The 17,851-nt window shown below is 47.7% G+C and overlaps 1 protein-coding gene across 1 annotated transcript in view; it reads right to left on the bottom strand.

Annotated features, from left to right (window-relative positions):
* The window catches only part of LOC119398763 (zinc finger protein 90-like), a 72,422-nt gene extending 56,195 nt beyond the window's left edge, over positions 1-16,227 (bottom strand). The window contains exons 1-4 of the mRNA XM_037665581.1: positions 15,960-16,227; positions 15,636-15,758; positions 12,156-12,163; positions 2,130-2,159 (exon numbers count right to left, since the gene is read on the bottom strand). Of these exons, the coding sequence (XP_037521509.1) occupies positions 2,130-2,159; positions 12,156-12,163; positions 15,636-15,758; positions 15,960-16,227 (429 nt within the window). The remainder of the gene's footprint in view (positions 1-2,129; positions 2,160-12,155; positions 12,164-15,635; positions 15,759-15,959) is intronic.
* Positions 16,228-17,851: the final 1,624 nt, after the last annotated feature.

Genomic DNA, 17,851 nt, shown 5'->3' with positions numbered 1-17,851 from the left:
ACAGCGATTGCAAGACGCTCACTCACTCGGGACCTTTCAGCAGAAGATGGCAGTAGCGCTCTTTCACATTTCGGTTTCGCCGCTGATCTTGGGTGAATTTCATTACTTCGCAATTATTATTACTTTTTTTAAAATCAACGGCAACTTTGCAACAATGACTTCACTTCTCCGATTTGTAATAACCGCCTAACTCCACAATTAAAGAAATAATTATTTTAACACGAAAGTGTTTTATGCCGGGGTCCACCAAGTACATCCGTCACGGATATGACGTTGATAAAATGGACGCCAACGGGTGAGAAAGAAAAAAACCAAGAAAAAGATACCCCCCGCTGGGAATCGAACCCACGACGTTGCGGCCGCGACGGCAAGCGCCCGACGCTCTACCGACTAAGCCAACTCGGGAGATGCTAGGCACGGCGCGAACGCGCCTTATATCTTTCACACCTCTTTCGCGGCGGGCGGAGCGGGGCGGTGCCGCCGTCTGTGAGAGGTGAAAAGAAGTAATGCTTCACGATCGACACTTACTAGCGCTTACTCCGAGATTGCACGTGATATCGGAGGTCATGGTTAAAGCGTCTCGATACCAGAGAGGTAGACTGGCCGCGCTGGCGTCGCCGAGGCACCCTTGACGCAGTTACGTTCTTTGCCTTTGGATTCGTGTTAGCGTGCGTCGCCTCATCGGAGTAGTGCAGCTGCCACGTGCACGAACGGGATTTCTCTGCCGCCGACTGCTTCAATTGCGAGAGCACCGACTAACAAAACTGCTGCAATATGCGTTGCAGAAATGACGCTATTTCGACAGGCGAATGTCGTGCTTTGGTGGAGCGAGAGCAGGGCCTGCGAGACAGATGCCAGCGCGACGCACGCGTTTGCGGCTCAGGCTACGAACCTTTACCTCCCGCGTTGCTGAAGTGCAGTGTGTGTTATGTATGCATGAGCACAGGCGTCGGCTACCCATTACTAGAAAGCGCACACCGTGCCGTTTCTCTCCTTAATTGACGACACTTTGGAGAAGCGCATACCGGGTACCAGTGTTGATTATGAGCTTGTTGATATCATCCTTACGCGGGATTCACGATTCGCTGTGTCCAAATATATGTTCGCACCGTCAGCTACCACAATGGTTTAATCATGATCATGGGCGTTAGTCGTCGCGATAGAGACATGCTGTCAACATGGGTGCATCCACGTCAAACGGTGCTATAGCTGCCAAACACGAATAGACATTGTACAAGCTCTCATATGTCATAAGCACTACTTCTGTGAAGACACGTTTCACTTTCGTGTTATACCGATTCCTATGACGGAGGGATCAGCCATGTTTTTTTTATTACTGCCTCACATGATCTTTTAGTCATCATTATACGCCTGAGGCTACAGAAGAAGCACTTGTGAAGGCATTGAAGAAATATCGCCGTTGCCTAATTGTTGAGGATTTCGAACGCATTTGATTGAACACTCTGTATATTATGGTGCCCAAAGGAGTTCGTGTCGTGAAAGAGGGTGATCATATATGCTATGGAAAAGAGACAGCCGCCCCTGGTTACGCAGCGAGGCTAAGGATGGCAACTCCAGATTAGTCGCTGACTCTACTAAATGCTAATGAATTCCTCCGAAAAAATTACACGTTCCTGAAAACGACTTAAGACACCACCTTCACAGCCGGCGTCGTCTGCTACGGCCACAGATATGGAAGCCATATAGAAACGCTGCATTTGTAAAAGGTGAAGTACCATTTGGTGTCGAATACAAACTAAGCATCTATTGGGCATGAATCGCGTGCTCGAGGCAAAAAAACGCCAGGCCTGCGCGGAAAGCGCAGCACAGTCACAGGGAAAGCTGGAAGAACGGCATTTATAGAGCCCGTTATTAACACTCTTGTGGCTACTAATACAAGTTAGCAACGTACCCACTACGCCACAAATCATAATTTTTGGGAAGTTGGGAAGCATAACGCCTGTAAGGCATTATGTGCATTTTGTTGATGGGACAGTTGATGACGATGAAGAGTTATGGCTGAGCCGTTTGTAATGGTTTGGAAGCTTTAAACGACCCACTAGTTACGCAATTCATATTGTGTGAAGCCCGGTCGTTATTTAACTGCCCCACCACGCTTTATAACATACGTTAACAGGAGAAACGGAGAGCGAGAGAGAGAGAGGGAATTAACTTTATTGAGAGCCTGAGGAAATAAATCATGAGAGCCTTATGGGCTCCCTTGGCAACCAATAGAAGTGCACTTGCGAGGAACCCACTACGCTATAAATTATCATATAATTTTTGTGAAGTAAGGAAGCAGCCACTATGCAATTTTTTGTCATTCTGCGGAGAACCGTGGTACTCGCTAAACACCTGTAAGGCATTATGTGCACTTTGTTGATGCTGTAGCTGATGACGATGAAGATTTATCGCTTTGTAATGGGTTGGAAGCATTCAACAACCCAGTCGTTGCGCAATTCGCATTGTTTGACGCCCGGTTACAAAATTCGCGTTTGTGTGACGCCTGGTTGTTATTTTACTCTTCTACCACACTACATTACATATGTTAATGTGGTTCCTTCACGACATGAAGCCTGTATAGGGTCTTTTTGCAACGCACCTTCAAGCACCGGCATGGCCCTGAGGTAGAACACTGGGATCCCCCGCAAAGGACCCAGGTTCGAACCTCGTTCCATTTTCGGAATTTTTTCTAATTTCCTTTTTTTTTACAGCGACAGCTGTTATGAGATCACAACAAGGGCCGTTTTTGGCGCCGGAGTTGTCCGCCGCCGCCGCCGGTGTCCGTAACCACTATCGCTCGAAATAAGAAATAAGAAGCAAGCGTCACACAACGCGAATTTTGTAACCGCGTGTCACACAATGCGAATTGCGCAACAAGTGGGTTATTGATTGCTTCCAACACATTACAAAGGGCTCTCCCATAATACTTTATCGTCATCAGCCACAGCATCAACAAAGTGGACATAATGCCTTAAAGGTGTTTAGCTGGTACCACGATTCTCCGCAGGATGAGGAAAAATGAAATAGTGGCTGCTTCCCTAATTCAAAAAATTATGATCATTTATAGCCTAGTGGGTTCCTCGCAAGTGCACTTCTATTGGTTGCCAAGAAAGCCCATAAGACTCCCATGATCCATTTCCTCAGGGTCTCAATGAAGTTAATTCGCTCTCTCTCTCTATGTCTCACCTTAACGTATGTTCTAGCGTGGCGGGAGAGTTCAATAACGACCGGGCGTCACGCAATGCGAATTACGTAGTGGGTCTTTTAAAGCTTCTAACCCATTACAAAGGGCTCAGGCATAATTCTTCATCGTCATCAACCGTCGCATCAAGTAAGTGCACATGATGCCTTACAGATGATAGCTCGCTTCTCCGCAGAATGACGAGTAATGTCGTGGTGGGTGCTTCGCAACCTCCCAAAAATTATGATTTGTGGCGTAGTGGGTACGTTGCTAATGTACTTGTATTAGTAGCCACAAGAGAGTTTATAACGGGCTCTAGAAACGCCGCTCTTCTAGCTTTCGCTGTGACTGTGCTGCGCTTTCCGCGCAGGCCTGGCGTTTTTTTTCCTATTTCTTGCGATAGTGGTTACGGACACCGGCGGCGGCGGCGGACAACTACGGCGCCAAAAAGGGCCGTTGAAATATACTCATAACAGTATTCGCTGTTAACACACAAAAAAACATATTTTTGCTGCAAGAAATGCGAGCAATGTGACCAGCGTGCAACTTATTTCGTGTAGGTTTGCATCAAAATAGTCGCGGTTGACGCGAGAAGGAAATAGCATGGGCAAATTTGCATTCCTTCTTGGTACGCAGTTTTATAAAGAACGATGCAAGCAGTTTCTCCGTTCACGCACGAACATACTTTATGTATGTTCGTGCGTGCGTTTGTATGTGTGCGTGTATATATACGCAAGCAAAACTGAAAAATTTCGGGGGGGGGTTTGAACCCCCCCACCCCCCCCCCCCTTGGCTACGCCCCTGTCTTCCTTCCTTCTGGCCCACTTCGACCCTTCAGCGCCAACCGAAGTCCGCACTGACGCCAGTGGTTACGGAATCGGCGCTGTGTTGGCCCAGCGACAACGTAGGCAGAATGGCGTGATAGCTTATGGCAGCAGGCTTCTGTCGGCAGCGGTAAAACTGTCGGCACCGGCTCTGGTCAAACAGACGGTTTTCTCTGCACTGGAACTGCAGCTCCGTTAATTGCGTGCACGTAGTCTATCTCTATCAAGAGAGGCTGATATTCACACAGCGCAATCAGCACCGAGGGGCTTGTGAAGTTGGCACTAATTTCTTTCCCACACAAGTTGTCGCTCTTTATCAATCGGAGTAGGGCGCCTTGATGCGCGATTTCTTGGCGCATCGAGGCACACTAATTTCGAGCTTTAACATGCGATATCTTGCGGCCTTGGTTTATGCAGGCGTACACATAGAATTGTATCCGGGCGCGTAGCAGTGATTTATGCGCTGTTTTGTAATTATTTTAGACACTGATGCGCGGCAGAACACGTAGACGGGAATGCAAGAAAGTCGGAGCATGCCCACATTCCTCAACACGGTCGGGCTAGAGGGAAGACGCGCGCGTTCCTTCATATACGTGTATCGCGTCCCTCCTCTAGCCCGGCCGTGTTCAAAATTATGCGTATTTGGTGTCCCCTCTTCAAAAGAGGGGACACCGGTTTGCAAGGCGCGCCGGCTTCCGTCGACCCACTCGAAATATTCTAGTACACTCGACTCGAGGCTATGCTTTCCAGCCGTAGAGTACAAACGGTACACGAAATCATTCGAATTTTGTTCTAAACACGCAGTGGACGTCTTCGTTCAATGTTTCTTACTGCATGCCGTCAATAACATGTGAACCGCTCTTAACCACATCCAACAAATTTTTTCGCATTCGTAGCAGAGCACAAATTGGCGAGCAAACCGTCCGCATCTTTTTACAGCACAGCCTCATAGCCGAGCTCGGTCAATCCGCAGCATCGTTCGCAGCGTAGTCAAGCCGGGAGAGGGGGCAAGCGAATAGCGAGAGGGAAGACATAATCCAAGCGTAGGCGAGAGTGAAAGCCTAGCAAAGCAGAGTTGGAAAGTGTATGCAAACATAAGTGAAAGAAACATTACACCATCTCCCGCTAAAGGGGACCATGAGGCGATGCGAAGCCGGAGCACTTGCACGATCGCGTTCCGTTGGCGATCGTTGGGCATGCTACCGACCTCGCGTCGTGGAACGCGAAGAGGGGACGCTACGCGCGTCGTATCTTCCACCTAGCCTGGCCGTTAATTCTCACAGGGAAAGCGGGGAACGCGGTCGACAGGCGGTCGAGAGGGGGGCAGCTAGGAGAGGAGAGAGAAGGGGAGGGGACGCGCATGCGCTCGAGCTCACCGCGGCGTTGCGCAGGAGAGAATTTCGGCATGTCTAGCCCGCGTTTCAGAGGAAGAGTGGAAACGGGGAGGGGAGAGGGGTATGGGAGAAGGGGAGGGGAGAGGGAAAGTGGAGAGGGGAAGGCGAGGGTGAGTGGAGAGAATGTGTGTGCAGAGGGTATGCGCATGCGCAGTAAGGGTGGTCACGCCGCACACCACCACCACCACCGGATTGAGCTCCGCCTTAAGAGACTTCACATCTAAAAGAGACAGACCTATCTGCCTTGTCCCGTTGGCCCGCGCTGTTTACCATGTTGAAGCCATTTCAATTCATTTGATTATTTTAAAAACCCAACATAGGCGTTACGTAAGGCGTGGTTTTACATATTTTTGTTACAGATTAGTTGAAAATAACATGTTTGTAAGCATTAATAAACACGGCATGAGATATATTGTACTGTCAGCCGCAAGAGTTTGCGGGATCTGCAGCGCGTAGCGGAGCGACGGAAAACAAAAGCCACTGGATATTTTTGGGAAAGTACCGTCTTTCTTTTAACCGAGCCGCCACGCCGAGCATTTTCCTATCCCGACTTCCACCTGCCCGCTTCACGGGCCGTCGCCCGGGAAACGCGCGCGAACCTCTTTCTTTTTTTCTTATGTTTTCATTTTTCGCCGAACCCGGCTCTCGGCACTATCTTATCAAGAATGCCATGTCACACTGAGAACGAACGCGTGTTTATGACTTGGAATTATACCGGGCGCACAGAGGTAGTGATACGAGGGGCACGCGGGATAGATGTGTGCAAGAAATGCTCCCCAAATACTCAGTTTTTCTCAGAACGATATTGCGACGTGTCGTGTTTCATTAGAATTTTGGCACCCGTGCGCTCTGACACTCGAAGGTGTGCTATTTATTGATGGGGCGTTCGCCATGCCAGGATGCTGCGTGTATCAGTGCTCCAGCCGGCGGGAATATGGCTTCACGTTGTTCAACATCCCGCGAGGAAAAATGGATGTCGCAGGAAGAAAAAAAGTGGATTCTCAACATCGGCCGAGGGGACATCGTCCCGACCGAGAATACTATGCTGTGTGAGGTTTTTTGGCCTGGAGGAGATTAACAAACGTGGCTTTTCATGCAACAAGAAGAAGAAGGGTCATACGAGGGGCGTTCAATAAAGATTTCCCCTGACTGACTTCCATTTATTGCAGGATGCTGAAACTGCGCATGTGTAATGACATAAGTCACTGTAGGTCACGTGCCAATTTGCAACTATAAACTAATAACGGTCTTTCTTTTAGAGGTGCTGAAGTGGTGTGAGGTGTGATAATGGATGCAGTGGAAGACAGAGCAGCCGTCAAGTTCCCGTACTTGAAAGGCCGCACTCCAAGGGAGACGTTCGATGAGATAAAAGAGGTTTATGGGTAGGATTCCCTATCATATGATGTAGTGAATAACTGGCATCGCCAATTCAAATACGGTCTGATTTCCGTGGAAGCGGCTCCAATGGCAGGGCGACCCCACTCCGCTGTCGATGAACACACCATCCAGCAAGTGGAGGTCGCCATTTTGGAAAATCGCCGCGTTAGCGTTCGAGACCTAGCCCAACATGTCAAGATTAGTGTGGGGTCCATGGAAAAAATCAGTCAGGACCATCTTCGTATGCGTAAGGTATCCGATCGCTGGGTTCACCGGCTGCTCACACCTTTCCAAAAGCAGGAACGAGTCGAATGCTCCCAGGCTCTTTTGACCATGTGCCATGGAAACCAGCAGGACTTTTTCAACAGACTGATTACACAGGATGAATGCTGGGTCCATCACTATGATCCGGAGACTAAAGTCCAGTCGATGCAATTGAAGCACTTGGACTCACCGCCTCCAAAGGAGGCACGCACCCAGCCCTCGGCGGGCAAGGTCATGTTCACAGTCTTTTGGGACCAGCACGGATTGGTCTTGATGGATTTCCTAGCAAAGGGTGCCACGATTACTGGGGCATACTATGCTTCACTGCTGCGGAAATTGCGAGAGACCATCAAAAACAAAAGACGTGGCATGCTCACCAAAGGCGTCCGCCTTCTGCGAGACAATACCCCAGTTCACAACTCACATGTTGCCCAGACGGAAGCACGCTCCTGCGGCTTTGAAATTCTACCGCATTCCCTTTATTCACCCGACCTCGCACCAGCGGACTTCCACCTCGTTCCAGCATTGAAGTCATATTTGAAGAGCAAGCATTTTACAGATCATGAGACTCTGATTTCTGAAGTTACAACATAGATTTTGCAGAAACCTGTCGACTTCTACAAGCGAGGTGTTTACAGTTGCATAAAAAGATGGGAGAAGTGTGTGTCCCGGGGTGTCACCTATGTAGAGAGGGACTAATAAATCTGCAAAGTTTCGTTGCTCTCCGTCCACAGGAAGTAGGTCAGGGGAAATCTTTATTGAACGCCCCTCGTAAAGGCGCAAACCCCCGAAAGTTTGTGTCAAGCGTGGAGGTGTGGCAAATATATAAGTTGCATGGTAGAGGATAACAATATTATTAGGAGTTTAGTGTAACTCGAGTAGGAGAATATTTAATATTAAAAATAACTGTATGTAAATTGGCCATGTAATAATTACTGTGACTGAAGATGAGCGATAGAAGTCGACTGTGATTAGGAATGAATAAGTAAAATTCGTAGTAATTAGCAATGACTTAGCCAGCCAGAATGAATGATACCTTCATCCAAAGAGAAAATTACTGAAAATACCACCCAGGCGAAATTGAGAATGGCTAAAAAGAACTAAGCACAATTAGGAAAGTAATAAATGTCTCGACAAAACAGTGACTGTGACGGAGGCTGACCCAGTTAAACTTGAGGATAAATCGGAATGGTAGGGATGGATGATTACCGACGAATACCGACGAAGGTGTTGTGGGGTCTCTCGGTGGTGTCGTCCCGGGTCCCTGTGCACCCATCTAACCTCACCGATGCGCGGCGCCACCAGCGCCAAGCCTACGTCACCTCCATCGCGCGAACATAGCGTCATCCTCTCGTCGGCGGCGAACCCGCGCGAGACGCGCCAAGCGGCGCAAGCGACCCTACAGGGGTGATGCACCCCCACAGTGTAACATTCTAGAAAAACAGATATGAAAACGACCTCCCTCTGCCTCGAAAAATCGTGGAATATTATTATCCTCACAGCTATTGGTAGATATTGCGGGAAACATGGGCGATTATCTGGTCAATTTTTCGCTTAAATTATATGGCTGGCCACATGTGCGCCCAATGATATTGTTTGTTATCGCAGCTGCATTTTGCTACAGATAATTTCGAGCCACTGATACTCAAACATTACGGGAAGACTGAATTGAAGCCTAATGCGGTTCGGACCATTTTTTTCTCACAGGAGAGCACCTAATCGTAAAAAGCCTCTAGTCAAAAAGATGCTACTCCCAAACATAAGTGGTGAGTGACATGTCTTGAATTTTTAGTAGAATGAACACAAAACACTATTTAAAACATTTACTCTCGGTACAGATCATGAATAAAGAGCCGGCTGTGTAGTAATTACCCACTGCGATTTTGAAGGATGACGTTTTTCCACGTTGCCCATGCATCATGTTTTTTTTTCTTACAGTACACTTAGCCGCGCTCCGTGCCTGCCAAGCCACCCTCTAGTGCTCTTTTGAGCCATAGCTTTTCCGCACATACCTAAACAAGTGCTGCAGGCTTTCACGAGTCTGGCTTTTGTATTTCAGTGCCCATAGAAGGCACCTCAAGTCATAATACCAGTGGTGAGCAGTGCATCATTGAACGTAAGTTGAACTTTCGCACACCACATGCATGCGCAGTGCTCGGTGCATCAGATTTCAGGACCCCTTGGATTTTGCATTTCAGTGCCAATCGAAGAAGACACCTCCATTAATGATAATAGTGTCCATCAGTGCACCTCTGGCGGTGATGATAGCGTCGGAGCGCCGCATGTCTTTGCAATGCTTGATGCCATTCTTTTCACGCAGGTATTATGAAAACCACCCATTTCGGTGCGGGCAGCATTCTGCTTTCAACGCATTCTTTCGTGTCTCCTGAACTTGCTTGTAAGAGTCCTTGCACTTCTGCGCAAGCATGGCCCTAATGTTCATGGTGGTCCACCCATTGGTAGCTAGCCACTTAAAATGCTTGCAGTGGTACAGATACAGCGGATCACGAGCTCGTCATTTAGGCAGTGCGTGCCTTCCCCTTTGCAGTCCCCACCATATAAGAGCCTAAGGTTTAAGACTCAGCGGAGCAGCCACCCTATCCTGGAGGTAAATATTACGTTTTCTAAGATATCTTTGTTGACGTTGATGGATACTTTCGTGCAGGTCGGCCAACAGCCACGCAACCAGCTGTAAGCAGTATGGCGACTTCAGGGGCTCCGGCGTCGGATCTTGCACGTGCGGGTGTGTTGCTGCGCGTTTATATATATATATATATATATATATATATATATATATATATATATATATATATATATATATATATATATATATATATATATATATATATATATATATATCACGCCCTGTTAGAGCGCATATCCGAGCTGCAGCGCCTTCAACAAGAATCGAAGAGAAAGCTAGCTGTTAACAAGAAGAGCTACCTTAAAAGTGAGCAAGAAAAGGAACAGCTGCAGTCGAAAATTAAACATATCTTCGGTGACGACCAAATGAGGTCCCTAGAGCGGTTTTCAATGCGCTGGGAGGCCAACACACTGATAAAAGCATGCAAGCTTCGTCTGTCCTGCGGTTCTCAAGGGTACTCTTTACTGCGAGATAGTGGTTTTCCGTTTCCGGTCAAGCGTACACTCCAGCGCCATCTATAGAGCCTAAAGTTTCGACCTGGGCTTCTTGAAGACATACTCGAACCTCTAAGGGAAAAGGTGCGCTAAAGAAGGTTTTTGATACCTAAAGAAACATTGCAGGAATGAGTAAGGTGCTATGAATAGGTAATAGCGATAATCCTTCCGTCAATGACAATATGAGCTTCTGCACCCTAAAGCTACTCCTTGTCATTATGCTACGTTACTTTCATTCATTTCAGAGTACGGATAATGCATAAATATTTCTGATTTGGTGATTAGCACTAACCGTTACCAACGTTAGCTGCTAGGCTCGTTAATCGTCCGTAAGTTTGATGAATCAACACAAAGTCCACATAGAGTAGACACAAGGAGGATATCAGCGTTTCCGTTCGTGCCCTTGTCCTAGCGTCTACGGCGTTGTGCTCTTTCCTCCGTTTCCCAAAAATGATGTTAGTACTACTTATGTATGTATATATAGATGTGTTTATGGCAGATTTTGTAGCTATTCTCAGGATTGATTACGTTTTTTCCCTAGGTTAACCTCATGAAGCCTCATTAAAGCCACGACACATTAATGGTGGACGAAATTCAACATACACCAGGGCTTGTTTACGATCATTCATGCCGGTGTGTTCTCGGCCCTCCTACACTGCCTCTAGCTGATGGTTCTCTGCCGGAAGATAGCTTAGCTACTCACGGCTTAGTGTTCATAGTGGGTGGACTGTCAACGATATGGAGGCAAACTATTGCGTATCATTTAACGGGCAATTCATTCAGTGCTCAAGCTATGAAGTAAGAGATCATTCACGCCATAACGGCCTGCGAGTCACTTGGGTTGAAAATTCATGCAGTGACTTCAGACATGGGGGGTCGCAACCTGGCACTCTGGAAGCTTTTCAGTATTCACGTGGGAAGGCACAGCAGGCCACACACAAGTTGTGTTCACCCCCTGTGGGTCTGAACGGACACTGTGGTTTTTTGCTGATGTGCCGCATTTGCTCAAGAGTTTGAGGAATCACTTTACTAAAGGTTAGCTAATTTATCTTCCGGATGATGTAGTCAAGAAAAATGACTTACCGACAAATATTGTAAATCTTGAATTTGTAAAGATTCTTGTCCAACGTGATGCTAAATCTGAGCTGAAACTGGCCCCTCACCTAAATTTGGCATGTTTAGATTATAGTCACTATGAGAAAATGAAATTCAGCATGGCCTATAGTTTTTTTTTCACAACGACACATCAGCTGGTTGGCACTTTTTGGTAGAGAAGGGCCTCATATCGAAGAATGCGCTTTCGGCGGCTTAGTTTGTCGCAGCGATGTTTCGCTGGTTTCGCTTACTTACAACAAGGACTACCAATCTCGCGTTTAGCAGCGCAGTTGAAGGAGCCGATGAAGACAGCGTATCATTTCTGAATGAGACAATGGAGTTGTTTTCTAAAATTTCTGTTGGTGCGCAGACAAAGCCGATATGGAAGCCTGTTCAAACAGGCATAATTGTGTCGACACTCTCTGCTCTCGAGGTGCAAGAGATGCTACTCAATAAATACGAGTTCCAGTATGTTTCAATAAGTAGGTTTAGTCAAGATGTACTTGAGAACTTGTCTTCAACATTGCGTGCGAAAAACCAAATTACACGCCTCTATGAATTCAAGTGCATCCTTACGAGCGAGACATTAGCGCAATTTCTAAAGCCAAGTACTCATAGTACTTACTCAGACGACGAAGTCTTCTTGCTCGTAGGCTTGAGTGTCGGAAATGAACAGAGTGGAGGGGGCAGTGTTACTGCTCCTTCTGACATTCTAGATACGGAAGGAGAAGAGTCTCTTGTCTACCTAGCAGGGTACGTTGTACCGAAAGTAACAAAGAGACTCAACTGCGAACACTGCAAGGCTTCTCTAGCCGCTAGTTCATCTAACTGCAGGCTAATTCAGAGGAAGAACTTTTCTACGTCGCACCTGTCGCTCACCAGCCCTTCTGCAGGTGTGATCGAAGTCACAAAAGTTTCAGAGAACTTTTAGGGGCGAAGCTCCTTATGCCGTGGGTCTGTCCATGCTGAGAGCTCGTTGCAGTCCAGCTGTCGGCAGTCCAGGAGGCCTGCGAACGGGCGGAGGGCCACGGTCTTCCAGTACCGGCGTGGGCGCGGCCAGCAACTGCGGCGGACCCCCCTTCGGGGGTTGTCTGATCGGGGTTCTCCAGGACCAAATAAAGTTCATTTCATCATCATCTGTCCATGCTCCGTTTGTTTGTAGCGTTGTAGTAGCCACATCTAGCTCGTGAGGAGCGCGCGTTTTGGTATGCAGTAGAAGAAGACGACGTTGACGAGTGAGACTCGTGCTTGTTCGCCTGTGTGGCATTCTTTCTTTACTGCGTGCGTTCTGGTATGCAGTAGAAGAATACGACGTTGACGAATGACACTCTCGTGCGTGTTCGCATGTGTGGCTTTCTTTCTTCTTTACTACGTCTCGTGTTTTCAGCGACACCCGAAGACAGCATTTCAGAAGTAACGCGCCATGAGGCTCCCTCTTGGCACGCTTTCTCTTTAGCTCGGAGTCGCCAGATGGAAGACAAGGCTGCGGAACGGAGGGCACGGAAGGCGGCGGCAGCGCGCGCTCGCAGACAGAATCCTGAGGTGAGAGCCCGCGAGGCCGAAGCTGCACGTCGACGCCGCGAAGCAGATTCCGCCGTTCGAGCCCGCGAAGCCGAAGCTGCTCGACAAGCTGCACGGCTGCGGCGAGAACGCCCCTCCGTTCGAGCCCGCAAGGCCGAAGCTGTTCGACAAGCTGCAGGGCTGCGGAGAGATGACCCCGCCGTTCGAGCCCGCGAGGCCGAAGCTGCACGGCTGCGGCACGAATCGGATCTTCAAAATGTGAAGGACCGTGAAGCGGCGAGAAAGCGCGCGTATCGGCAGGCAGAGCCCGAGGCTGTGGGAGCACGTGAAGTGGCTGCAAAACGCATCAGGCGGGCTCTGCCCGAAGGCGCCGACGCGCGCTTCCAGCAAGACTTCCTTGATAACAGTTTCGGCCATAGTTGCGGTGTGTGCAACAGATTGTGGTTCTCAAACAATCTACTCACAATATCTTCCATCAAGAACGACCACGCTCGCGCCAATGCCATCGCCGTGCTGCAGCGCGAGTTCGCTTCGCCCCACTCATCATCATTCACCACGTAGATGTGCTGTGATTTTTTCCGTGCAAACAAAGAGGCGCTGCGATTCAACCAAGTGAGTTTATCCGCAGTTAAAGCGATGAAACTTCAGAGTGTTTGCGTGCAAACATTTTTCCCTTCTTGCCATATCATATTGCCAGAAGTCGTTCGTATGTTCTTGAGAGTACGAATGCAAATTTCAGTCCGGAGAGATGCTTCTCAGACCGCACTTAACGCAGCACAGAGCAAGTGCGAAAGCAAGAGTATTGTTATGTGTGCCGCGGTATCCGGACTACGGTAGACTACTTGAATCCTTTCTAATGATGCTGATGCGCATGGTTGTAAGGCAGCGTGTTTCCATAAGCTGGGGCTCTAAAAGTGTCGTTTGCAACCACGTTTCACCAAGCATTTTTCATTTCACTTTGTTTATGTCATCCTTTGCTTCAATGTAGTTTTCTCGTGCAAAATTTCAGGAGGCACCTGAAATAAAAACTGCACCTGAGCAGTCTGAATTATTCTATTGCTGTGAAGTAATCGATTGCTCATGGCCCTTACCCTGAATGCAAATTTCGTTTGTCAGCGCTGGATATTCTCTACTAGTACGTCAACAAACTAGCAAAATATCAAAACTTTTCAGCTCTCTCGATCGGCCGGTGCTGTCAGTGTTTTTGGTCCTACTAGCTGTTTTACATGTCAATTGCAGGAGAAATGGCAGTTGTGTAAATCAGTAAGACAATACTTTGAAAATAATAAACAAAACAATTCGCAAAAGAGGATCAGAAAGTTGTAAGCGGATATTCAAAGATTTGCTAATATATCAATACGCATCCTTTTAAACCAATGATGGCGTTCACTGCACCGTCGCGACATCACAACGCTAGCGCTCTTGTTACATCAAGTGTAATGGGAGAAGGGAGTCAGAGTTCCCTACTCTTTCGCCAACGGTCGGCGAGCTCTTCCTCCTCTCTCACCAGTACTAGACCAGTACCAGCTGTGCTCGAGCGCGCACTACGATCGGTCGACTCCTTTCACCGGCACAGCCAATCGCGCTCCTGCTCTCTCCTATTCTTCACGCCAGCTGCTCGGCTCCCGCCATGTCTTCACCATCGCTCTCCTCCTCTCCACCCAGCTTCACCCTCTCCACTTCGGGGCCCTTTGTCTACCAGGCTGAACTAGGCTTTCCTCTCACCCACTTAGCTCTACACATCCTCTGTCCCCCTCTCTTCAGGATTTGCTCTCGAAGTTGGGCTAGAAAATGCCAAGGACGGAGCCTCAGGGAAAACGCTCAAGTAGTGCATCCTTGAAGGCTAGAAATCTGCAGATTATGAATTCATGGTGGCTGCTGTATGTACACATTTCTTCTCTGAATACATACGCTTCTAATCATAAAGGTTCCGAGTGAATAATTGAAAAACATCTAACGTTCACATTCGGTGACTATGAACTGAGTGCGGGAAGTTTTGTGCAATGTTGTAGATACAATAAAAGGCATGATGGGTTGACTGTCAGAAACACCTGCTGAAGTTTAAGTTGGCACATTCACGCTAGAAGCGAGTGGTACGTCATAGTGAAGATTCAACCGCCGTAAAGAAGGCACTGAATCACATTGGGCCAGATGAACTGGGATTTTGTTTGTAGACCAACAGATCTCGACTCTGCACTAGACCAAAAGTTCCGTATTTATAGTTATTTTCTCTTTGATATAGAACACTTCGGTCCACGTGCACATACGTGCCAGAAAAACTTGGGCACCACGTACGAAAGAGTACACTGTAAATAAAGGCTATATTTTATTGTATTGTCTGAGACAACGTAAAAACAAAATGCTTTCAAAAGCACCAACAATAGATGTCACATTCCTTGGATACTTTCATGGTACATATTTCATGGCATCTGGTAGCCCCTAGGCACACCTCTACAAGAAAAATCGCGCAGATACGCACAAATGAAAAAAAAAACATACTCATGCCAAGGGTCTTGCCTACTTGGCATTGTCCACATGTGTCCTCTAATGTAAACTGTGATACGGTAGCCGCGACTCCTACAGCGTCTGCCTGCTGCGTGTGTGGGGCAATATGAGCTCTAAAGAATACGTTTTGCTGCCTACTTGCTCTGTGTGATGTTTAAAAGTGGTAGCAGCATGCCCTTCCTAAGCATACAATGCTCCGAAGATATCCTGCAGTTCGAGGTGCAGCCGTTGAGGTTTTCGTAGATGTGGATATGAGAATTGAGGTCTGCTTTCCTAGTAATTAAAACCGCTACAGATGTGACGGTGAAGCTCAGCTGCTCGATGAGTGAGTACGCTCATGGCGCGAGAGATACGCCCTTAGTGCAAATGTCTTGCCGCATATGTCGCACCTATGAGGTCGCTCGCCGGTGTGGTTGAGAACATGCGCTTTCAGCGTGCCGCTATGCGCGAATGCAGCTGGACACAGGTGGCAGAGGTACGGCTTCTCGCCAGTATGCTTGGGCGTGTGCTTTGTAAGTGCTTGTTTAGAACTATATCCGCGGCTACAGAACTGACAGCTAAATTTCTTTACACTTGAGTGAATATTCTTGTGCCGGGAAAGGGTGTATCTTGCAGTAAACGTCTTCCCGCATACGTCGCACCTGTGAGGTCGCTCACCGGTGTGGCTTGCGACGTGGTTTTTCAGCGTGACTAAGTGCGCGAACGAAGCGGGGCACAGGTGGCAGGTGTACAGCTTCTCCCCGGTGTGCGTGCGGGAATGCACCCTCAGTGCGTCTGTCCGGGAAAATTTTCGGCCGCACACGTGGCAGGCGAACGCCTTCTTGCCCGAATGAGTCAGGGCGTGGCGCGCGAGGATAGTTTCCGTGGCCAATCTCCGTCCGCAGACGCTGCACTCATGCAGTCGGTCGCCGGTGTGAGTCAACATGTGCTTTTTCCGATACTGGCTGCTGGCGAACGTAGCCGGGCATAACGAACACTCGAAGGGCTTCTCGCCCGTGTGCCCGCGACTGTGGATCACGAGGTTACGCTTCTGTGTGAATTTCCTGTCGCACACGTCGCAGGCGTACTGTTTTTCGCCTACGTGAGCGAACAAGTGTGTTCGCAGTTGCGCCTTGCGGTTGAAAACTTTGTCACATACTCCGCACTGCAAGGACCTCGTGGCTTTAGTCTTGCCGCCTTTTCCTGGTTGAGATACACTCACTTCGTCAGGGGACCTGCGATTGAAATTTTTTTTAATACATGATGTGAAGAAGTAGACGCACAAATAAAGCGCCGGCTCCTTTGTTAGCTCTTGAACGGATCGAGCATGCAAGACAACAAATAAACACAATAACAGTATGATATGAAAAAAATAAAACGCACATATGTCTATAATAGAATAATTCTTGGGGTTTTACGTCCCAAAACCACGATAAAATTATGAGTGACGCTGTAGTAGAGGGCTCCGGAAATTATGACCATCTGGTGTTCTTAACGTAGGTCTAAATCTAAGCACACACGCATCTAGCATTGCACCCCCATCGGAATGTGGCCGCCGCGTCCGGGGTTCGATCCCGCGACCTTCGGGTCAACAGTAGAGCACCATAACCGCTAGAACACCATGGCCGGTGAAAAATAGACGCATGTCAAATAACATTTTTACGTAAAAGAACATATCCGAAATGCAATTAGTAAAGTCCCTGATAATGTATTTCGTCATCATGAAACTAAATCCCTGTATTTGGGCAACATAGCAGTGAACACACCATTACTAGGAGGTACATATAATAGGTGTTCTTAAAGTTATAGCAACACAGATGCCTTAAATAGTGAGCAATGCCGCTGTCTTCAAGAAAGTGTTTTAGCGCTTTGAAAGCGCCCGTAAGGCCCTGGTTGGCCACGGGCCGAGTACTTTCTTTATACCAAACGGTCTGCGGTCTATTGCCATCAGTTCTGATAGATACACAATGAGCATTAGGGGCATCTTACAAGGAAATGAGGGGAATTTCTTTCGAGGGGCTCTTTTCTTTGTTAGAAACTAGCAAATTGACCCAACAGATAATTAGTCCAAGGAAAGTATAGGGGACATTAAATTTTGTTTATGACGGTAGTGTAGTAATCACCGTATAAGCAGAAATGAATTGAAGTGACGGGGAAGCGCCAGCTGCTCAATCAGTAAATCATTGCATAAGGATAAGGAATTCTAAGGTTGCGGGTTCAGATATCACCGACGATAAAGGGTTATTTTTTCACTTAAATTCGTTTCCATTTACGTTATCATTACTACACTACAGTTAAGGAAAACAACTATTGTCCCCTATCTTTTCCTTGACCTAATTAATTACTGGACGCATTCGTAGAGACATCTTAGGAAAGGTAAGAGCTCATTATTCTCTAATTTATGAAAACAACAATGCCAGCACCCAAAGCATACAGCTATTCCCACCTGCATTAGCTGGCTCGATAAATGCAATGAATGAGGCCATTTCCTTTGAGAGTGGGTAAAAGCGAGGTCTTGCGAGATATGCTCTGTTGCCGGACTGACCACCCCCAGAATTAACGCAAAGACT

Source organism: Rhipicephalus sanguineus, chromosome 7 (genome assembly GCF_013339695.2).
Source record: "Rhipicephalus sanguineus isolate Rsan-2018 chromosome 7, BIME_Rsan_1.4, whole genome shotgun sequence".
In the NCBI taxonomy this organism is placed as follows: Eukaryota; Metazoa; Arthropoda; class Arachnida; order Ixodida; family Ixodidae; genus Rhipicephalus; species Rhipicephalus sanguineus.
Note: the sequence above shows the minus strand (reverse complement) of the source record. Positions and strands in the feature narration are given on the sequence as shown.